We start from the raw sequence: 24,252 nt of genomic DNA on the forward strand, positions 1-24,252 counted from the left end.
ACAAGTCATTGTAGCATTCGGGATTGGTGCTTCAATGATTTGATACGTGTTCAATAGGACACTTCGTGGCTTTAATAAGTTCACAAGAAACAAATTTAAGATGAAGTTTTAGTAATTTTTTAGGACAAAAAGAAAAATGATTAACTAGAGAACTAAACAAGATTATGTTACTGTCCACGTCAACTGTACAAGTTAGCGTCTGGTATGTTCTTTGAATTCATTGTCAGTTAGGAAAAACACTCTCCAGATTAGGATTGTTTCTCCAAGTAAAAGTATATTCATTGTTTGGTATGTTCTTTGATTTCTTTCAGTTAGGAAAAATATCCACCAGTTTAGAATTATTTCTACAGACTGCAAACAAGTATAAGTATGCTCATTCTTGAAATTTAATAGGTTAAAATTATAATAAACTTAGATTAAATTAAATGAAGGTAGAATCACCCTTAATTTGTTTATTTTAGACGAGTCATTTTTTTAATTGTTATATTAATGATTATAAAAATGTTTTGCTTTTACTTTTTTTTTTTGAATTTAGGAATGAAATGGCTAAAATAAATTTATTGTTTTCACTAGCTTTTAAAATAAAAAATTAAAAGAATAAAGTGAAAAATGTGTAATTATTAATGAAAAGATAGTAAGTGAAACTAAATATATATAATTAATCCATCGTATTATGTAATGTTGTAATTTTTGTTTTAAGGGTACAAGGCTCATAAACTCCTTCAGGATTGAATGAATTGTAACCACAACTCCCATTTAATAAATGTAGCAATTAAGTTATTGGATTCTAATATTTTAGAGGAGTTAAATACTTATTATTAGGTTGGGTATATAAATTTAAAGACCCAAAGGTAGTTATGACATCTAAAGTGACCTTAGGAAAAATATGAAATCAAATGGTGTAGTTATTGCCTTGTCTTATGAAATAAGAAATATTATAGGCAAGAGATTGTGTTGGTTCGTGAAAATCCTACATACTTAAAAGGTTACAACTCTTCATGAAATGTTAGTTTTGATTAATGTTGGTTAGTTCAATTTTTTATTCCTGAAAGGTTATATCACTTTATTAAAAAAAATATGTTTCTTTATTCGGTTCCCAAATGTATTTTGCCCTTACTTTTGAGTGCACGAAAGAAAAAAAATCAAACTTTTTTTTGGAAGGGAAAAATAATCGAACTATCACTTTGTAAATTACATAATGTTATTGTTTTGACTAGAGTTTTTTATACGTGCAACTGTGCAAGTCATACTCATGGTCAAAGATCTTCATTGTATAAAGGAAATTTATCATTAATCCAAGTTACACATTTAAAATAGAATACATTGAAACAAATTAAGCCTAAAGATAAATATTGCTTACTCCTTAAATACACGTCTTTTCTTCTTATCTCTTCTACTATTGCTCTTTAAAAATCCATAAAAACTTCATGTTAATATGTATTAGTAGGAGTAGGGATGGAAATGAGTCAAGTTAAACCAAGTTTTATTAAGCTTGAGCTCGGCTTGAGTTGAATACGTAAAGCTTGAGCTCGGCTTGAGTTGAATACGTAAAGCTTGAGTTGACATAGGCTTTTTTTAAGGCTCTGCTCGACTTACATAAAAGTCTGACTTACGAGCCTATTTAAAAGCTTGCTTAAAGACGTCTTTTATTAATTAATTATTTTAAAACCTAGTGAAATACTAACTAAAAAAAGAAACTTATAAAATTTCGTATAAATAATGTACAAATCTAAAAATAATTGATAAACAAAATTATATTGAATTCAAGTCGTTAAAGCACAAAGTATATAAAAAAAAATAAAAATAGCATAATATTAAAAAATGTATGGATTAGAGATGATTTACACTAATATAGCCAAACAAAAATTATTATTAGTTAAATTAACAATTTTTAATCCAATTTTTTTAATATATAATTATATTATATATTTTTAAAAAAAATATATCCACAATAATTTCATCTTAGTCTACTCAAGCCATATCTTATATAATATTGATCGAGGTCGTACCCAAATCAAATAAACATTAAAAATGCAGTAACGAATCTAGGAAGTGATCCTAGGCCGTCTCCCAACGAGCAATGGTCAACCAAACGTTCATAATAGATAGTAATAAAACAGTAACGAATTGGGGGGTTGTTTGTTTTTGTAAATTAAACAGCAAACAAATTTGAATTAGAAAATAATAGAATTAAAAAAAACATGTTTCCCCTTGATTCACAAGCAAGTCTCTTATCTTAGGTCACACGAATTTATCCTTAATCAGTTCAACCACTTAATCCAACTCTAAATTAAATTACTAACCGAAAATTAACATAAGGTTGTCATTATGTGATTAAACAACACATACACCAATTAATCATGAACGAAACTGATCATTAAGCATGAACATAAATTAAGCGTAGAGACAATTAATCAAGCACTAAGCATGCATGGATTAATAGTAATTGGTGAAGAGGAAAAACTTATTCAATAGTAATAAAATCTAGATGGAATAAAATCTGAATAAGATAAGATTTGATAAAATAAAATTATTATTATTATTATTAGTTAAACAAGTTGGCTTATCAAGCTTAATAAAATTTTTTTATAATTTGAGCTTGAACTTTTTATTTAAAAAAACTTTTTAAAAAGCTTGAATTTGACTTTTATAATAAACTAGCCGAGCCGAACCTTACATAAACCGAACCAAAAATCTTCGATAAGCTGTTTGACTCATTTCCACCCCTAGATAGGAGTAACTAGCATTCATCAATTAATACTTATAATCATTTCCTAACCTACCAGATTAATTTGATTTTTGCTGACCAACTAGATTAAGTTGTTTGAAGAAGGCATTCAACAACACCAATAATATATACAAGAGCATTTAGATAGCCAATCATGTATTACAGAAGCAGGAGTTTATTGTCTATTAATTACGTCCCCCTCCCTGGAAAAAATACAAATTAATTATCGACTTGTATATAAAATCGCGATTGAAGGTATTATTTTATTTAAAAAAGGATCGACCTAATAAAAAAGAGATTAATTGAATGTGAAGTAAAATCTCCATATACATCCTAATTACAAAAATAAAATAAAATTATACAAACCCCTCTAATCCTTGTCACCTGCCAGTTGGGATTCCCCTCTTCATACAACACTATGGCCCTCCAACCACTTCCCATGTCACTTTCAATATTGGATCAATTTGTAGATGCTGAATTTCTCATATTCTTAACAACTAACGAGATTATTTTTTTAAGGGTTATTTCAATTAGTTTTTAATTTTTTTATTAGCTGACAAATTTATTTAGCAGATTTTTTTAGTAATTTTTAACTTTTTTTAAAATATTATTTGAAGTAATTTTTTTTAAATGTTAACTTTTAACTTTTAATTTTTATATATTTTTTTATTTTTACCTTCAATATATTCATCTAATTTTATAATTATTCTTTTTAAATAAATTATAATTTAATTATTTTTTTATTTTTTATTTTTAAGCTACTTCAACAATAATACCAAAGCACTTATAATTTAATAAGTCAATTTTTAACTTCTAACTAATTTTTCAATTTCAACTTAGAATCACGTGTAACCTTAATCTACAGTAATATTATTAATAAAACGCACAAGTTGTGCTTCAGTTACACGATAACAACTCGGTATGTACATGACAGCGCAACACGTGGCCTCAGTCACCCCCACAGAAGACACAAAAGATCATCCACACCTTATAAATCGAATTTGATACTATACACACTGGTAATGCATAATGAGATACGAAACCTATCCTAGAACGAATACAAAATCATAGCAAGCAAAGTGCTGGATTTACCTGCCACTGCTTATAGGAGAACTTGAAATCTTTTATATATACACCTTCAACCATGACCATAGCACGAACAAAACCTTCTGACAGACTTGTTCTGCATCAAAAGTTTTCCTTTAAAAAATCTCCAGATTACAGTGCTGCCAAATGGTCCACACATTTGCACTCCAACCCATATTCCACCACTCACCCTTTATTATACCATGCGGATTTTGCCAAAAATGGTTTCTCATAGAACTTGGTAGAGCTGAACTTATGCCGAAGAGTTTATACCATCTCTTCCAAATTAAATGAGTAACTCTACAATTGAATAGCAAGTGAGATGAGACTTCAACCACTTCATGGCATTTCCCATTGACAATTTAAATCACAACATCAAGCAAATGGTGATCAAGCCAAAACAAACATTAATGCATAGAAGAGAATACGTAATCATGAACAATAAACATAAATTAATAATGAAAATGTAAACCTAAGGATAGGTTCAATTACATCAACCCCCAAATGGATAAATCCAATTACATAACCACAAGAAGAAAATAAGCAAATAGATGAAAGAGTTGATGAGAAATGGTAGGGAAGCCATGGAGAGCAAGGGGAAGAGCTTCATAGCCTTCCCCTCAACCCTAGAGAGCTCTCCTCCCCTAAATCAAATCTCCTTCAATTCGCAACCATGAAGTTTAAATAGGGTCAAACACATTGCACTGTTGTTCTTGTACAATGACTTGCGCACTTGGAAGTGCGCATACAAAAACAACATGTGTCTAAATGATTGAGAGTTAAACCTGAGTTGCACGTTAAGCCTCCATGCAAAATAGAACTGTTATAAGTGACTACGTGTTGAGCCTAAGATTTACGTTGAGCCTAAATTCCGTGTAGGAAAAACAATTTGTCTAGCTTAAAATGTGCGCTGAACTTGACATGTTTGACTCCTTTAACCTCAAAAATTTTCTTTAAAAGGACCTTGAATTAGGTCCCAACACCATCTATCTTCTCTATTCATTTATTTCTACACCAAAATAAACTAAAATTAGATAAAAAAATCAAACATTTAAACTATTTTGAAGTTATTCTAATTTATCCAAAACTTAATTATAAACATGGTCAAACAAGCTTAAATGTATTGAAATATTAAGATAATTACGTTTAAAATGGTTATTAAAATAAAGTTCCTAAGACAATTATGACCACCCAAAGCCAAGAATCCTCCCCATGGGTTGATATATTCACATTGACCACCATGTTATGAAATTCCTCCTCCAAACTCCTTTTCCATACAAGCCAATCTTTCTCCACTAGTCCACTAAAAGTCCCAAGCTCATGTTTTTTTATCACTCCACCTTTTTGTTCCGAATTGAGGAACAACCTCGGAAAGTACTGTTGAAGATACTTGCTACCCATCCAACAATCTTCCCAACACCTAATATATCTTCCATCCCCAATCTTTCACTCTACTAAATTATCAAACCATCCACCATAGTCACCTCCACACACCAACTTCAAATCCCTCCACCAAATGGACTCATGAGACTTAATCTCACCCTCATTCATCCCTTTACAACCAACATACTTAAACTCTAGGACTCTCACCCAAAGAGATCCTCTATCATGAAAAAAGGTTCCACTTTCATTTTGCAAGAAGTGCCTCATTGAATAGGGGTATCCCTTTCACTCCCAACCCCCCAGACTTCCTTTGTTCACAAATCTTACTCCAACTCACCCACAAAATTTTCTCCCTCCCATCCTCACACCCCCATAAAAATTAAATTTCCTTTGCAATCTACCTAAAATCATAGCAACCCTTTCTAGAATTTTGAAAAAAGATAAGAAAAGAAGAAGAGAGGTAAGTACGGAGTTTATCAAGCAAATTCTACCAACAAAGGAAAGGTACTGGTGCTATGATTAGGTTCAATAAGAATTCCCAAATACACAAAAAAAGGGAAGGAAAAAAAATTCTACAAATCAAATATGTAACATATCTCTCAATAATCCACTTCCAATCCAACCCCTTCAAATCTACTCCTATGGAAATTGATCTTTAACCTGGATACAAGCTCAAAACTTCTCATGTATGATAGGCTTTAACTAATGAGAGTATATGGAGAATAAAGAAGAGAGGGAAATTTTATGAAGTACAATCATTAGTTTGGGTTCCAAAACACGTGCTTACATAGATAAATAAAAATGAAATTTAAAAGAGATTAAAATTAAATGCTTATATTTTCATTATTATTAAAAAACTGTTAAGGAATTGTGATTTATATTATGAATTTAACTAAAATACATCGATAATATATTTTTATAATTATTAACTTATCACAAATTATTCACGTTCTAAATTGTTAACTTTCTTGACATTAACATGGTAGCTATAGATATTATTAAATATTTATATAATGTATCAAAATTAAATTCTTAATGTTTTTAATCGACCGAACAATCCTTTACTTTCCTGGAAGATCTTAATGACAAAACTGTTTGAGGAATTGTTGTTTATAATCCTTTTGCACTTCTTTGGTGATAACCTTAAAAAAAAAGTTAGGGAATAGTTTTCAGCAAAGTTTTCATCCTTGAATGCATTTTTCTCCATCAATTTTGTTTTGTTGCGAGCCATGTGTTTGGCAAGTTTACTTGGTTGAGAATGTGATAACTTGGTTTTGTTTTGGATTTGTAGTGATGATCCATCCCCCGAGTGTTTGGTTATTGGTTTTCTACTCGGAAATTTTTGTTTGTTCTTCACCTTTTCCTATCTCTATTGGATTCTTTGATGCTTGTGTATATTTGTTGTCTGATTAGAGGGATCAATTTTTGTTTCAATTTTGGTTATTGGAAATTTTGAATACGCGAAGTTCTATAGTTAAGGTTTTCCTTAATCGTTTATCTCAATTCTGTGTTGTTATTTGAAACTCAATACCGGGGGTGTTTTCCTCCATTTTCAAGCTGATGATCTACAATCTACCAATACAAGTCCTGTTGGTGCAGTGTGTATTCTCTTTTCATGATGTTGATTGAAACATTACCCTCTTCAACTGGATCTAGCAACCAATTACAATCTATTAGTGGAAAAAAGTTAAAAGCATTACTTGCAATTTATTTTATAAGAGTTTTTATTTATAATTGAGTATCTATCTTATAGGAGAACATAAGAATAATTAATAATAACTATGGAAAATAATAGATGGTTGAAATTAAAATATTTAAAATTCTAAATTAAAATCTAATATATTATCAAATCTCTAAAAGATTAGCCCAACAACAAACAAATTTATAAAGATTTCAATTATTATTTTTTAAAATATCTTAATCAATCATTTATCATCACCATAACTGTCATTATCACCACCATGACCACCATTATAGCCACCACCATGATTGTCGTTGTCGTTGTCACCACCTCCACTATCATGACCTTCTTTTCTGTTGCAACTATCATCATGATTGTCACCTGGTGGTGGCAACGATGACGGTCATGACAACAGAGGTGGTGGCGACCATGGTAAAAGTGATGAGTTAACAATAATTGTGATATTTTAGAACATGATTTGTTTGGTGAATCTTTTAGACATTTGATGGTTATATTAGATTTTAATTTGAATTTTTGGATATTCTAATCTTAATTGTTGATGATTTTTAAGCTTGGTCTGATGCTTGTTATTAATTTTCTCATATAAGAAAGTATTCTCAAGAGTTGTATTATATATATGTAGGTTATATTAGATTAAAACATTTTAGATTCAAATTAAAGTCTCGTTTAATCATAAATTTTTTATAAGATTTATCAAATAAAAATTAACTTATAGCGTTCTAAAATATCTCAAATCTATCATCACCATGAACAACATCACTTAGTTATTACCACAACTGTTATTGTCGTCATCGCAATCACTACCATGATTGTCAACCACTACCAACACCAACATGACTCTTGTTGTTACCGTCGTCACCACCACCATGGTAATAGCTACCATGACCACTGTCATCGCCATCAACATGATTGTCACTGTCATTACTGTTGACGGTGACATCGACGCTCATGTTAATGACAACGACAGTAATCATGATAGAGATCATGGTAGTGGTAGTTGTGGTAAAACAAGTACACACATTTAATAATTTTTTTGTCGCACCAACCAAATGAAATAATTTTAGCTCTATTAGTTCTCACTCCATTTTTCTGCATAGTAAAACAAGCATAACCTATAATAAGGCTATATAACCAATTTATATGAACCCCTCGTCAGGAAACACAAGTTTTTTTTTCATTATCTTTGGGTGAACACAACTCTAGACTCCAACTCAGTGGGACACATCATACTCCTACATAACACATTTTTCAACGCATCAACGGAACGTTCTTGACGTTCCCGTGTTTTGTTCAATAACTCAAACCTACCAGTCTTTTAGTGAACGAAGTCAAACCAAACATTCAAATACTGACCGGCTGTTATTTGATACTAATACTGCTTTAAGATGAAATGAAAGGCTAAAGTGTAGCAAATCCACAACGCCCGAGGCCTCATCAAGCAAGAGGCTTTATTAACCCCAACCAAAAAACAATGAATTCCAGCAAATTTGCCCCAGGTATGAATTTTGATCTTCTAAGGTTCTTGCAAGCATGCTTCAGAATTCTGAATGCTTTTGTTTTCTGGGTATGTTAATAATTATATTGATTAATGGCATCATCAAATTCCGGCAAATATGCCCCCAGGTATGAATTATGATAATCTAAGGTTCTTGAAAGCATGATTCTGAATTTTGAATGTTTTTGTTTTCTGGGTATGTTAATAATTATGCTGATTAATGACATCATTGAATTCCGGCAAACATGCTAAAAAGTAAACGTTTCAAAGAGGAAATTTTTATTTCACTTAGTCGCTGTTAAATCTTAGGGATAATCAAATACATCCGAGAAATTCCAAAACTAGCATAGTATTATCTGTCAAAATACAAATTTATAGCCCTCGTCAAATTCACAGAAGACATGAAAGAAATTATATTTAAAAAAGAATTGAATGAATTAACAGGAACGTGACTGAAAAGGAACAGTACATTTCATTTCACCAACTAGTAGCAGTTACAAGACTTAAGAAACTATTTTACAATATATCAGTGTCCTTTTCTCCCAAAAAAGGTTTGCTCATCGTGTTGAATTGCAGAACCTGAACAGCAACCACATTTTCCTAGAGACAATGCAATATCACTTATATAACACAAGCCAACGTGTTTGACAATCCATAAAATGTCACGTTTCAAAACCTACACAAACCTTAGGAGAACTTTAAAACAATGATATTAGCTTTGCCAACAGAAGAAAGACTGACTTCTCTGTCCTCTAGAAATTATCCTTTTAGGGTGGTGTGAGAAACATCAAAGAAAGCAGAGAACCACCAACGAAATCCTGACTAAATTTTCTCCATATGCTAGTCTTTTCAGCGTATTGGGTGATATTGTGTGATACCACGCTTGGGAGGAAGCTTCCTCAAAATGAAAAGGACCAAAGTAGAAGGCAATATTTCCACAAACTGCAACAAAAATGTGAAAAAGATGAGAGATGACCAAAGACAAGTAGAACAAACCCCCTTTGTAATGCCTTATCCTTGAGATCAAATTTAAAATATCGAAAAGAAAATTAACTCTAGAGCGTGGGAAAAATTTGCAATAACAAATACCTAAAAAACAGCAATTCAATTCCTTTTAAATTGACTTCAGAAAATTAATTAGCAATTTTCCAAGAGAAAAATTTCCACCAGAGGTTGAAAAGTCACTCAGGATATATTCCCTAACAATATGAATTGGAGGATTTGAAACAGAAATGACTTGATTATCCAATTTATCAATTCCCTTGCCTCTACTGTTTCAGGTAAAAAAAAAAATCTTACTAAGAATCAAGACAAAACTCAAATGACTTGCCAAAAGAAAAGATGAATTTATGTAAGTTCATAAAACTAATGCACAGAATTTAACGGAGCCAAACAAAATTCAGGCAGGGAATGCAGCTTTCAACACTAATCTTACAGCAAGATTAACCATATAAACCCAATAGACCTAAATGCATAACCCAAAATATAAAAATGATTACTTGTACAGCACAACAATGGGGAGTATGAAAAAAAAAGTACAACAATGAAGAAATACAAACTCACCAGGTAATATATAAAATTCAGAATGGGATGGTCCAAGACATCAAGGTCGGCGGCTTTATCAAATGCATTAAAGCACATCTGACACAATATAATATGATCAAACTCAATTTAAGAACCATGCAACAGGAATCACTGAGGTTTTTAAAGAAAAGGGGACTAACCATAACACATCTGATAAGGAAGCATGAAAAGCATATGGTAGTCACATAGCCAACCTGCATTAGAAAGATCAGGTAGATTAACTCTGGGTAAAGCAAGGGGAGGAGTGAGGTGAAGAGCAGATAAATACAGAAAAATTTCTTAGTAAAACAGAATACAGACCTCTTGTAGCTTCTTGCGTCGACCTTTGGATTCCACAGGAAAGCGTTGCAGCATCAAGAATAGTCTATCATAGAAAGAAATACAAAAAAAATGGATAAGGAAATGAGAGGATACTAATTACTAAAGATACATACACATGATACAAGTGCATAAATAACACTTAAATACAATATAAGAAGTGCCTTAGTTGACACATGACTGAAAACTGATAGCATAGTATGGACCATGGACTTTTCTGGTCTGTTGTTTTTTCAGGTAAATCCCCTTTTCATTTTCTCACTTGTTCCCCAGGCAATCAAAGCTTCATCCTTGACAATCCCATTCAAAAATGTTTTGTTCGGAGTCCAGTACTTGATAGTATCCACTCAAATTATTTATCATATCACCCTCTAAGCAAACGTGTAATGTAAAACATAAGCTCTGAAATTATGAGCCACTTATTCCTGCATTTTAAAATAGCTACTTTCTTCTGGAACAATCAGTTTGGGTTTTTTTATGAGAAGGGTTTTTGTCCAAACAAAGGCAAAAATTTTAGGAAGTGTGTGATTTATGCAGTTTTTTGGTGCTTTGAAGCAGAAAGCACTTGTTTTCACAGGTTTTCCTAGCCACTAACAATGCTCAGGATAATATCAAGTTTCGGCCACTGATGTTTTGCACATGTTACAATGGTGTGGCCATCTCTGAAATGCACATAGATTTGGCAGCACTGCCGAATTATTTGCTCAATTCTAGTTGTTCCCATTTATCCACATAGATTGGGTATCTTATCCTCACTATCTCAAATACTTTTTTTCCAATCCAATAAAAAAGGACACGAAAAGTCATTTGTAAACAAAATTAGATTTTCTTTACACTTGCATTGCAAGGCCCCTTCAAACATATACTAATAAAGATAAGTCAAATACTGTTCTCTACAATACCTAAATTTTTTGTTGAATAATTTAGGATAAAAAAAGGACACTTTCAATTGCACAAAGAAAACAAACACAGGGCAACACATTGTAATGCAACATGAAAATTTTATCTGCTTACTAGGTACTGGTAACTAACAGTAGAAAGTAGATGCTACTTTGCTGACATTAGATCCTAGCACCACATCATATCACAAACAGAATCATAAAAAGACTGTCACTGGGCATAATGTAGACTTTGTTTTGTGTGTAGCTGGAGATCTGGTTACAATCATTTCTAAACTAGTATTTTAGCCTGTGTATTACACTGGATAAATATTCATTTTTAAATAATTAAAAATCATAATAAATAAATACCTTTTAATACATAATTAATTATATTATTATTAAAATTCCTAATAGTTAAATATCACTTAATATATAAATTATATTTTAGATCTATAATGAACAATTTAAATAGGGCTATAATGTTATTTTAAATATTGACAATTTATTTAAGAAAACTATTAAAATTCAATTTAGAGATAAAGATTAAAGAGACGTTTTGGCTTGTATGAGAAGTGAAAAGCACATCCAAAGGAGAAAAGAGAGAATATGGAGAATGTCTATTTGAGAGAATGGGGAGAATCAGAGCTCTACACTCCAAGTTGTATAGTCTAATTTATAATATAGGAATAGATTAAACAATTACAACAATGAACTATTTAGTATTTACATCCAATGAAGTGTCTACAACTCCTCATTCACCCTTACAGCTTATGAAGTTACACTATAGCTGCTATTAAGAATTATGACCTTACACGTTTCATAGAAGAAAGGGGTCTGAATAAGACAAAAACCAAACAAGATATATGCACAAGGCACCCATATTTTTGAACTATTTGAATTTCATCAATTCAGAAAGGTGGTAAATATTCGAAGAACTCCATTGTCTATCTACTAATCGTTGATTTCTTTTTCTCTTCTGAGTTCAGACAAGGCAAAATTCCAAACTTAGTGCTATTCTTAACCCAGATGCATTAATTCCATTCCACAATCCAATTACAAAAGATGCAGTTGAAAATTGAAATAGACAATCACCTTCCACCGTAGAGAAGAAAGCCAAGGGCTGCAAACAAAGAAACCCCTACATATATGCACGGCAAAAACATGATTAAAGTCTTGATCAATAAAATCTGATAGTTAAACCCTCGTAACAAGAAGAAAAAGGACTCTCAAACATATAAACCTGCAAAGAACATCTTAGACAGGATGACTAGCACGCTGATAGGTTTCCACCATAATATCAACCATAAAGTAATCTGAAACACATATAAGGGTTTACTGTTAGAATGGCATGACAGAGAGAGAAGTAAATAAATAAAAGAGGAATCTACAAATTCAAAACCAGTCAACATAAAAGTAGCAGCTATTTACAACTCCGAATAGATATTATAGTAATAGAAGAAAAGCAATGATGCCACAGTAAAGTTGAAAAATAATAAAGGTAAGTTGATTCAATAGTAAAACATCAATTTTAGGACAAAAATGAAAGACAAACATTAAAAAAAATTCTTAATTGGAAAATATTTTATATTATCTTAGAACATTTTTCGTGATTGTTTACTTTATTAGGTTGTTAGCCATATTGGTAGACTTGGGCTTGCACTAGTAGTACTAGAACATAACTTTAGTATACAAAAGTATTAGGCTAAGGTATTGGAACATATTATTTCTGTCAATTATATTTCATTTTATTACTTTTAATCTGCCTTTCTCATTTCCCTTCTTCTCTAACCCTGGAACTATGACTATATAACTTGATATCAGAGCACTAGTTTCTTTGTACTTTGAACCCCACCCCTGAAAATAAAATTCAACAGATTACGATGTAGAACACATTTCAAGGCTAGGGAAGCTTCTAGTGACCTCCATTTGAAGTTTAGGTGGAGAACGGGGAGTTGTCAACAGGCACCTAGTGGAGGGATGGTGAAAGTATGGGGGGGTAGGGATTGCAGGCACATGCTTCTGGAAATGTGGTGGCTGGTGACTTAGTTCCAACAAAGGCATCGACAATGCTCAATTGCTCACCTCATTTACTCCAGACAACAACAATAGCAATGGCCTTATCCTACTAGGTGAAACCAGTTACATGGATCACACAACTCCTCAATTAGGCTAGGTTAAAGCAGAAGCAATGATTCCTTCATCCCTGACAATTAAAAACTGCAAGGATTGTTTCTAACCTCCAGCACAACACCCCATTTATGTTTGATAACTGTGTCACAAAATAGATCTGATAGTGAGTGAGATAAAACACAAGCCTGAGAGCATTAAGCAATTTTCTGCTGGGGAAAAAACTTGTGGACAGATGGATAGGTTCAACTTGCATCAGATCTGACAAAGAAACAACAACTGTGGATCTTGGAGCTCCTATCAGAAATGGGCACAGCTAGAAGTATTATGTGACGGACTATTTCTACAAAGCATTGGGTGTGGAGGGCCATCTTATACAGCTCTAGCTGTACCCTAATAGCTTATTTATCATATTGATTGACAAACTGTCTATTGTAGTTTCTGCACAAGCCAAGAAATGCAAAATGAAAATGGAAACAGACAGCTTGCAACATCCATGGCCTCAAAAAGAAGTTCAACCAACTGTGCTGAGTGGTAACAGTAACAAGTGCAATCACAGGCAAGATTTTTCACCTGAATAACATAAACCACAGCATTAATCGTATAGAAACTTGGTCTGAGACCATCAGTAGATACTGCGCGTGCCTGCCAAACAGGTAACGTAGCATCAAAGTCATAATCAGGCCACCAAAATAGCAACATCCCAAGCTAATTAAAAAGAAAAACAGTAAAAATGCACCACGAATTCAACTTGCCTGGTAATAAATCTCAGCCCAGAACAGTACCAACAGTGCATAAGTTGTAAAGAAAGCAAGACTAGGCATGTCAAGTAAGATATGTTGGACAATCTACACACACGAAGCTGAGCATTAGCTATAAGATAATAAGCCTTAATTTATGAAGGAATTGTTAAAAAAAAATATATAAAAAAAGCTGAAACAAATCATTCCTACCTCTGGCTGCAACTTCTGCACATCCCGACGGAAGACAAAAACAAAACACCTAACTGCAAAACCAGAAAGAGCATCCACAAAAATGTCAATCACCAAACAAATACAAATAGATTCAATTTTTTTAAAATTACAAATAAAAAAAGAAAAGAAAGATTAGAATGATACAAACCCCCATTCACAATGAAATTGAGAAAGTGAAAGACCTTCTGCGTGGTCCAACCATATTCCGGCACTCTCAATTGTATTCGCACTAATTGAACCTAAAGCCATCACAATATTACAATTATCATAATTATCAATTAAATAGTAATTGGAAAGGAAACCCTAACGGAAGTGGAAATAGAAATCTGGCAGAAACGACGTCGTACGAGAGCGACGGCGGCGACGATTCCGTAGAGGATGGCGAGGAGGTGGAAAATGCGATCCTGCCAGAGCGGGGAGCGGTTGATGTCCCGCCACCAGTTGGAGGATTCCGTCAAGTCAAGGGCGGCAACGGCCACCGCCGCCATTGCCGGCACGCCTCTCGCCACCATGGAATCGCTGAATGGAATAACGGAAGGAGCCTTCGTTCGATCTTCTTCTTCTATTGACGAATAAAGAAAGAGTAACAGAAATGCAATTTAATCTATCTAATAATTATTACTACTACTATTTTTTTTTTATCGTTTTCTGACAAATATTCAAATGCTTTTCTTTCGCCTTTTCTGCAACAATTTTTACAAGCTATAATTATTTATTTATTTTATTGTTGCTGTGGTGGGGTTTTGTTTTTGTGGCCGGCGATTGCGATATAATTTGGATTCAGACAGAAAAGGGAGAGAGGAGTAACGGAAATCCAAACGTCGTGCTTGATACACGTAATTATGTAACTCACCCTGCAATTAGAAGTTAGAACAAAGTAATATTCAGTTAACTTGTCTTAAAAGAGTTTTACCTAACAAGAAAGATCTTTGTTGAGAATTTTAAGGGAAAAAAAAAAGTTTGATGAATGTGCATGTATTTAGTGCGTGTTTTTTTATGAGTCTTTGTAAAATTAATTTTATAAAATAGAATTTGAAGTGCAACAATTTACGTCCAAATGTTTATATTTTAAAAACAAATTACTAATAAACATATCAGCACATCTGAGTATCAAAATGGAAAAAAAAATTACTCTTAATTTTGAAATCAAAATTATTTCTCCTGATGTAGATTAAGTGCATGTATGTTTTGGGATGACTTCATATGACCGAGTTGAAAACAATAGTCACAACAAATTCATTAAAACAAAGCATAAGTTATAATTTAAAGAACGTAACACAATGTCAAAACAATTCATATCTTTCGAATTAAAAAAATATCTAATGAAACTCAAAATTATTATATTTAGACTATAATGTACTTATATAATACCTTGATCTTTGGTACTTACATTAATAATAATGGATATTAAATAAAGATATATTTGAAAAGATAAATGTTAACTAAGTTCTTAAAATGTATAAATTTATCTTCTTTACCAGTTTTTTTATGCTCTAATATATTTTAGATAATAAATATTTTTTCTTTTTAATTTTTAACCAATATTTTAAGAATACTAATTAACAAAATTCATTTAAAAAAACATTAATTAGACTTTAAAATTCTACAATAGTAGATGTTAAAAAGGTAAAACATTAAAAAAGAAATGAGAATGAGATTAATTAATATGTGAATCTACAAATGCACTTAATTTAATGTAATGAAGTAGAATCAAATTAATCGTCTATAATATTTAAACATTTGTTAAGTGTAATTGAAAGATCAAATTGTATATTTAATTGATGGACCATGGCAACTCATATTTGCATGTGTCACGTGGTCCCTATAGTATTTGTTTAATCCATAGAAAACTAGTGTCTTTTGATTCGCGTTGGCGCCTTCCTGGCTGTTCAGCTTTTCCTGCGAACGTCATCAATCTACTTTTTGTTAAATGGATGGATCTCAGTTAGTTCTTCACAATAATAGCTTTGTTTTTGTGTCAAAGACAAATGGGAAATCTAACGTTTTGATCAAATTGTAGCCTTCGGGTAAACGGTTGATGTCTATCAAACTCCAGAAGAGCAACCCAACTTTCTCCCGTCTCTTGCTAGTTGCTGCATTACAAGAAATTCGTAATTGATTTATTATTAGAGCAAATGACATTGATTATGCTTTAGTGGGAATCTATAAATTTTGTTTAATAGAGATAAAGATATAACTTATAATATTTTTACAAAAAGTTTACAAACTTTTACAAAATACATAATAACATCACAAAAAATTCAAAATATCTATACTTTTATCAAATTACTCTACATATTTTCATGTTTTTTTTTTTATATTGGTGCATTTTCATATTTTAAAAATGTCAACACCATAAAAAATTAGAAAGAAAAGTGATAAAATTAATATAAATTTATTCTCTCTTTTATTTCTTATAAACTTTTTTACATTCATTTTTCTTAAAAAATATATTAGGGAGACAACACCAATTTTTTTTATGAAGACAAAAATAAGTTGTTAAATATATAAAAATATCTTGTAGGGGCTCCCACACTTCTTAAGGTGGATCCTCCTTTTTTGCTAATTGCGATATGTTAAACATGGAGTTTATTTTCATTGAAAGTATAAAACATGTCTTTATTTTCAATAAATTAAAAAAAATTAGATAAAATTTTTAAAATAATTATTACAAGTACATAATCTTATGAGATATAATTCAACGTTCTAATTCTTTATACAACTCAAACATAAGGATAATCACTGTGGCAAAACCATTGTCAGGTGTGTGCTAGCTCACCTTAAAAAAAAGGTGTGTGCTAGCTATAAACAAAAATTAACGCAATTGATAAATTAAGCCCAAAATTCTCATGAAGGCATAACTTGAACGAACTCAAACAGATGATGACTAACCAAACCGTTGGCAAAGATATACAAAATATAACTTCTAACAAATTGCGATGGAATATTTGACATCATATATCTTTCTCAAGTTTAGCGAAAAAATTTAAATAGGTTATTTTTCAAAAATGCATACCAAGCTCCAAGACACGACCCAACATTTCCTTGCAAGCACTGGTCATATACTCGGTTTCTTATATTATCTCAACCTGAAGTCTGGATCATGATCATGTAGTACAACCACCATGACATCTTTCACTATCAGCCTCTGAAATTAACAACATGCATCATTATTACCAGAGATTGGACAGTAAAAATTATTTTAAAACAGAACGAGAAAAAAAAAATCAATTACCAGGCAGCTAGTCAGAATAATCTTCATCCTCAAAATCCGGAATTCTACGAAAACGAGCTAAGGACCGACCATCTGGGTTGACATTTTTATCTGGCATTATCGATCTCTTTCGCTTAATTGAAAAACCACATCCAGAAACTGAATCATATAAGCCTCCCATGCTCATGTCCTTTCTACTGTTAGTACTTTCATTCAGAAAGCTGCAGAACAATCCCCCATAATATTGATTAAAACCCATTAGTAAACAATCATTTCATTACCAGCTCTCAACAAGATGTTCAAAGCATATACCAAAATAAATGTACAAGAACATGTAATTTGCCGCTTCATCTTATGGTTAGCTAGAATGGTCCCAAATTTTACTTAATAATACATTTCTATAATAAAGCCAAACCTGCTGTCATAAACTAACTTTTTCAAAAGCTTAAGCTAAGCTTGGTAAATTAATGTTTTCCATATCTAGCACACCCTCTGATGCAAGAGCCCCCTCTGGGCTTGATGCATAAACAAAGCCCAGCCCAGTCCCGGCCAACCAATCTTTGAGTTGAAATTTAACCCCTTTTTATTTATAAGAATGAGGATAACAAGGATAGGCTCTACACCACATGATCATAGAATTTACAATACCATGTCACAGCATGGCTCTGCAATCGTGTAAGGGCTCATTATGGTTTTTCTATCAAACACCCACCATTGGCTTTCCGATCACACTATACATGTTACAGGCTTGAAGATTAATGGAAAAGCATCAATTTGACAATGATATTATTCCCTCTTAAGATGACATATCTGTACTGTACCTATTGGTTTGCACTTTCATGCTTAAGAATTCTACTTTTCAGTCAAAATAAATTTTATATGTTAATATAAAACTTTGACACCTATAATTGACACATTTGTGTTTTACTCTATACATTAAAAAAACTCTACATTTTGGTTCCTACATGAAAAATAAAAATGTTTGCGAGTTAATCCTATCATTCGCCGAACTTATAACAGTTTGTGGGGATCAGAACAAAAAACGGTGTGTCAGATGTAGAGACCAAATCATAGAGACTAAAACAAAAAACATTGCCAAGTATACTAGCATAGGGACCTAATTTAACACCATCATGACACTAACAAACAACAAGAAGCAATTTGTAAACATTTTTTCATGTATCGACTAAACTGTAGTGTTTTTTTCATGTAATGACTAACAAAAAACAATGTCAGGTGCAGGGATGAAATTATTGATTTAAAAAATTTATTATAGTAACTTCAATAATAATAATAATAAAGAACATTTCACTGGGGTAGGACTGATCCAGAAGTCACCTTCGTCTGGAATATTTGACCAAATCACTCCAGGAAAACAAAAACAAGAGATTAGCTTAAATTCTCAAAAATATAGTTTAGTCAATCTTCTATAAAATTTGTGAAAAGGGGAAATGCGGAAAACACAATTTGCAAACAGAATAGTCATACCGTTCTCGAATTATTTTAAAAGCTTCTTTTGTAGCATATGGCTGGCCAGTCTTTGGATCACGGTACCTACATTATTCCAGAGAGAATTCCTTAACAGTATGTGGATAGAATGGGAATAGACTCAGGAAAATCTTCCAACTGATATACTGATAATTAATGACATTCATAGCAATGGTTAAGCAATAAGCATGATGCAATTTGAAAATTCAAACAAGAACCAACTAGTGTTACAATCTAGTAACTTTGTGTTGATTTCAATGTGATTTACGGTGAATGTGCATTCCCAACGTGTTACCAAACACCCACTTTGACTTCCACCACTTGCCACTGTACTAAAGATACTAGGTTGGCATTCCCTCTCTGACCTCATTTAACCCTAGACATTGATCTTCTTTTTCAAATGCAACAAAACATCTCGTTACTTGTTAGAGAGGGAAAACAGAAGCAATACAACCAACGAGAGGGATATCCTCTTAGATAGAGAATCCAAAAGAAAACAGAGGGATAAACAGGCACTTAATAAAAGGAAATTAGGCTGTCAAGTGTTTCATTACTTCTTAACAAAGAGAAAGTAAAGAAACCACAGGCAGAAGAAACATCAAAAGCATCATACTAAGAGTCCAACATTGACTTTATATGGTTGTGATTTTTTGCAACAACAACAACAACAACAACGCCTTATCCCACTAGGTGGGGTCGGCTACATGGATCAACTTCCGCCATAATGTTCTATCAAGTACCATACTTCTATCCAAACCATTGAGTTCGAGATCCTTTTTGATAACCTCTCTTATAGTCTTTTTGGGTCTTCCTCTGCCTCGAATTGTTTGTCTTCTCTCCATCTGGTCTACTCTCCTTACTACAGAGTCTACCGGTCTTCTCTCTACATGCCCAAACCACCTAAGTCTATTTTCCACCATCTTCTCTACAATCGGCGCTACTCCAACCCTCTCTCTAATAGCTTCGTTTCTAATTTTATCCTGTCGAGTCTTACCACACATCCACCGCAGCATCCTCATCTCCGCTACACCTACTTTATTCTCATGTTGGCTCTTGACCGCCCAGCATTCTGTTCCGTACAAAATCGCCGGTCTTACCGCAGTCCGATAAAACTTTCCCTTTAGCTTGATCGGTACCTTTGCATCACATAACACCCCCGATGCTTTTCTCCATTTCATCCATCCCGCTTGAATGCGATGATTCACATCCCCTTCAATTTCCCCATCATCCTGTATTACAGACCCAAGATATTTAAACCGTGTGACTTGAGGGATAATATGGTCTCCTATTTTCACCTCTGAGTTAGAAACCCTCCTTCTTTTGTTGAACTTACATTCCATATACTCCGATTTGCTTCTGCTTAGGCGAAAGCCATGTGTTTCTAGAGTTCGTCTCCAAGTTTCCAACCTCTCATTCAACTCCTCCCTCGACTCTCCAAGGAGGACTATGTCATCTGCAAAAAGCATGCATCTCGGCGCTATCTCTTGGATTTGTTCCGTGAGGACATCCAGAATTAAGGTAAAAAGGTAGGGGCTAAGGGTTGACCCTTGATGTAAACCAATTGTGATGGGAAAATCGTCTGACTCTCCACCCTGTGTCCTAACACTAGTCGATACCCTATCATACATATCTTGGATAGCTCGAATATATGCAACCCTAACCCCTTTCTTCTCTAGAGCTTTCCACAATTTAAATGAATAATCATGACATGTATATACCGTGAATGCTTTCTTTCTCTTTTCAGTACAAAGTAAAAACCATTGTCAATGCCTAACTTATGTTATTGCTAAATGCTATGCATTTTTCTACCACAGTAACCACACAACCATAGCCACAGCAAACTGATTCAAGTGCAAGATTTCCATTAGCATTTTCCCATGATATCACATTTTAAATTTTTAAATGACTATAAAATCCTCAATTTATCATACCAATTCATCTATGTAAATGTTTGAGGATAAATCACTTACAGAGGAGACCAAAACCAAAAACCATCAGATATAGTAGGGGAAAAAACTATCAAGCATTTCCAATTTGCACACACATTGTCTCTCATCCAAACTAGAATTGAGAAAAACAAAGCAAGAACCACCAAATTGGTAAATGAGCTCTTACTTGGCAGGCAAACCAGTAATCGGGCAAACAGGTTGCTCTGGATCTGCAAAACAATATATAAATAAACTCATAAAAGTAAAAGAAAACTTGTAAAATAATGTACTCTGAGCCATCTATTGCTTGATTATCAGAACAGAAGGCTAAACAACACTTCATTGAAGCTTTATCTTAAAAATATAACTACTGAGAAAAGCAAAGGCAAGTAATTCTTAATACTTGTTCCATTTAATTTAATTGTGTATATTTCAGATTTTCTAGATAGCATTTTTAGTTTTTTACCATAGATTGTAAAGGCAGTAAAGCCCACACAAATATCTCCATTCTCGTCAATATTCTTACACAGCCATCTTCTTCTATGGAATCAGGGCACTCTTGGTATGTTGCAATGATACAACAAACAGCTGTGGTAAGAGGGACTCACATTGTACAGGTGCTGTGGGAATGTCCGAGTGAAATGACGACCCTTTAATAAACTCTAAATAGGAAGTACCTAGAAATATTAACAGATAATCGTATGAAAAAGACAACAACCAAGATTAACAAATCAAGAAAGCAGGTAAAATGCAGTGTCCAAAGACAGTATATCATTATGCCTTGAAAAATCCTACCATTTTTTGAAATATACCGTATCTGCGGTCCATTAAAAACAGTTTTATGCACAATTGCTCTTCTCTTAACCTCTTCCTCTCTAGCCAAAACACGCTCTAAATTTCGCAAGTTCATAATTTCTGCAAAGTCAAAAAATTATAATAATTTAAACAGTGAAGGATCTTCAGAAGTTCAATCAAGCAAAACAAGCAATCTACTAGATATTAAGTATTATCATCTTGACCTGTTTGAGCAGCTTCTAAAAGCATCTCTTCCTGTGTCATCCTCTTCTCCTCACCTTCCTTCTTCCTTTTGACCGGCTGAGTCCCCGTGAAACAAAATAAAAAACATTTTCAGACCAGGATCACAAATCTAGTAAGGTGATCATGAAAATAAAACCTTATTAAAAAATAAATAAATAAATAAATCAAGCTTCACTGCCCAATGTGCAAAGTTGGAGAGCAGTTAAGTAGTAGTACTACAAATAAAAAATCACTAAACCCTTGAGCTTAAGTTATCATGAGTTATACAAATGGAAATTATTATTTACTAAGGAAAGCAGATGCAGAAAGAGAGTTGAATTGAGAAGAGAAAGAGTAGACCTTGATGGTGGCTTGGAGGGCTGCACGAATGGCATCTCTCTCAGCTTGGCGAACAATGACAGAAGTCCTAGTGGACTTCCTGATCATTCTCTCCCCACCCTCGTCCTCCACAACTTTCCCGGAATGCTCCTCGTCCTCATTCTCCTTTGGAGAACTCTCCAATTTGGATATGGTTTTCTTCTTTTTCTTCTTTTTCGCCAGAGTCTTCCCAGGAAATATAAGTCGCTTCTTTTTATGCATCCTATTAAACAAAAACAACACCATTAACTAAAACAGCAGAAAATGCAAAGAAGGAAGAGGCAGAAAAGAAAAGAAAAGAAAAAAAAAAAAAAAACCTTTCATCATCGTCATTTTTGTTAGGGTCTTCTTCTTCCTCGGGCACGGGCTCCTGAAGGAAGAGTTGAATCAGTGATGTGAGTGTTAAATTAACAAAAGGAAGAGAGAAGGAAAGAAAAAAAGGTGGGTTGAATGGTGAAATACGTCTTGGTCGAAGTCGGAGTCGAATTCGTCGGCGATTTCGGGCTCCTCTTGGTAGTTATCGTCCTCTTCGTCCTCTTTGAGAGCGTCCTGGTTCCAGAACAATTCGTCTTCTTGGATTTCGTCGTCGAGGAGCTTCGTCAATCTCTTTCCCCTCGTCGCTCGAGACGCGCGGTCCAGCAACACAACATCTTCGCCTGACCCCTCCATGCCGCACCCTGGACCTGAACGTTGCTGCCTCTATTCACTCTTTTATTTTTTTAATAAATATAGAAAATTGTAACATACTCACATTTTTAAGATAATTTCTTTTCACATCTTTGTAGATCATTTTTCAAAAAAAAAATCAACAAATTTATAGTAAAATATCTACAAAATTAAAATAGAATAAATTACACTTATATCACCCTCTTTTTAAAATTACACATAGTATCATGTACTTGAGGTAATGTATCACCACTAATTTCACTTGTATGCTTTCTTGTTCATTTTTTTTTGGGTAAAACTTTCTTATTCCTTATGAAAAAGTAAAAATTATATATTTTTGAAATAAAAGGTGTAACATATTTATCTCTATAGTAATACTTTTTTTAATATTATCTTCTTAATATATTTTACGTGACTCTTTAAAATTGATAAAAAACATCAATTTTAATGAATTCAACTTTTCATTTAATATTTAATTAGTCTCTGTAATTCGTGCATACGCACGGATCATTTGTTAACCGATTTTGTATGTATTTTTTTTTATTTACAACATAGTTAAATATTGATAACAAAATAATTATTAAAACAATAAAATTAACAAAATATTGTCCGTAAAATAATAGGAGAAAAATTAGTCAAATTTTTTCATGTAAATAAAAAAATATATACATAATCTTTTCTAACTTTTCATTTAATATTTAATGGTTTCTTCTCCGGATATAGAAACCAGACATATCAAAATGGAACATTCGTATTGATTTGACTTGTTGAATGCAATTAGACTTCTAGAAGGAAATTGCAGTAGCACACATTCTTGTTTTAGTTTGATAATACAGATTCACGATATGCACAATAATGAAGACGAGTTAGCTTGGAATCATGTTCTCCAATTATATATATATATATATATATATATATATGATAGGATGGGTCAAATGAGGTCCAAAAAGAAAGAAAATAAAATAATTTAAAGATTTTATCGGTTGGAGTTAAATATGTAATTTATAATTTATTATTTTTATTTTACTTATGTTAGAATAATAGGATGTTAACACTTTGATAGTTATTAGTTATTGATTGATATTTCTTAGGCTATATAAATATATTCACCTTTACCTTTTATCACCAATGAATGAAATATCAAAGCTTATCATATTTTCCTTAATCTCTTTAACTTTAGTAGTAATCTTTTAGGTTAATTTTCATAAATAGAAAAATTTCCTTCTATCAATGGTGCTTTCACGTGATCTATTCCTCTCCCACCGTCACTACCACCGAAGATA

At 32.6% G+C, this 24,252-nt stretch overlaps 3 protein-coding genes and 1 long non-coding RNA gene across 5 annotated transcripts; 1 reads left to right on the top strand and 3 right to left on the bottom strand.

Moving 5' to 3' along the window:
* Positions 1 to 7,122: 7,122 nt before the first annotated feature.
* On the bottom strand, positions 7,123 to 7,885 carry LOC114411340 (abscisic acid and environmental stress-inducible protein-like). The gene is made up of 2 exons (XM_028375048.1): positions 7,723 to 7,885; positions 7,123 to 7,259 (listed from the first exon to the last, which is right to left on the bottom strand). Exons 1-2 carry the CDS (start codon positions 7,883 to 7,885, stop codon positions 7,123 to 7,125), a joined length of 300 nt encoding a protein of 99 aa, XP_028230849.1.
* A 405-nt stretch (positions 7,886 to 8,290) lies between these two features.
* LOC114412720 lies at positions 8,291 to 13,797 on the top strand. Its single transcript, XR_003666814.1, has 2 exons — positions 8,291 to 8,395; positions 13,052 to 13,797. It is a non-coding gene; the product is annotated as an uncharacterized LOC114412720 (long non-coding RNA).
* On the bottom strand, positions 8,844 to 14,862 carry LOC114412719 (protein TOM THREE HOMOLOG 1). The gene is made up of 11 exons (XM_028376732.1): positions 14,626 to 14,862; positions 14,427 to 14,517; positions 14,258 to 14,310; positions 14,060 to 14,152; positions 13,878 to 13,949; positions 12,418 to 12,490; positions 12,270 to 12,315; positions 10,279 to 10,342; positions 10,119 to 10,172; positions 9,958 to 10,035; positions 8,844 to 9,336 (listed from the first exon to the last, which is right to left on the bottom strand). The coding sequence occupies exons 1-11, from the start codon at positions 14,788 to 14,790 to the stop codon at positions 9,244 to 9,246; spliced, it is 882 nt and encodes a 293-aa protein (XP_028232533.1). The 5' UTR covers positions 14,791 to 14,862; the 3' UTR covers positions 8,844 to 9,243.
* A 1,106-nt stretch (positions 14,863 to 15,968) lies between these two features.
* On the bottom strand, positions 15,969 to 23,021 carry LOC114412722 (SWR1 complex subunit 2). 2 transcript variants are annotated; one of them, XR_003666815.1, is made up of 11 exons: positions 22,766 to 23,021; positions 22,621 to 22,673; positions 22,286 to 22,526; positions 21,928 to 22,003; positions 21,704 to 21,823; positions 21,517 to 21,585; positions 21,096 to 21,138; positions 18,981 to 19,046; positions 17,514 to 17,713; positions 17,295 to 17,426; positions 15,969 to 16,371 (listed from the first exon to the last, which is right to left on the bottom strand). XR_003666815.1 is itself a non-coding variant. In XM_028376733.1 (10 exons), exons 1-9 carry the CDS (start codon positions 22,970 to 22,972, stop codon positions 17,521 to 17,523), a joined length of 1,068 nt encoding a protein of 355 aa, XP_028232534.1. In that variant the 5' UTR covers positions 22,973 to 23,021; the 3' UTR covers positions 17,078 to 17,426; positions 17,514 to 17,520. The 2 variants fall into 2 exon arrangements, 1 of the variants encoding a protein (XP_028232534.1); XM_028376733.1 differs by lacking the exon at positions 15,969 to 16,371 and having other exon boundaries at positions 17,078 to 17,426.
* Between the last annotated feature and the right edge of the window lie 1,231 nt (positions 23,022 to 24,252).

The sequence above is a fragment of the Glycine soja genome, chromosome 5 (genome assembly GCF_004193775.1).
Source record: "Glycine soja cultivar W05 chromosome 5, ASM419377v2, whole genome shotgun sequence".
NCBI lineage: Eukaryota > Viridiplantae > Streptophyta > Magnoliopsida > Fabales > Fabaceae > Glycine > Glycine soja.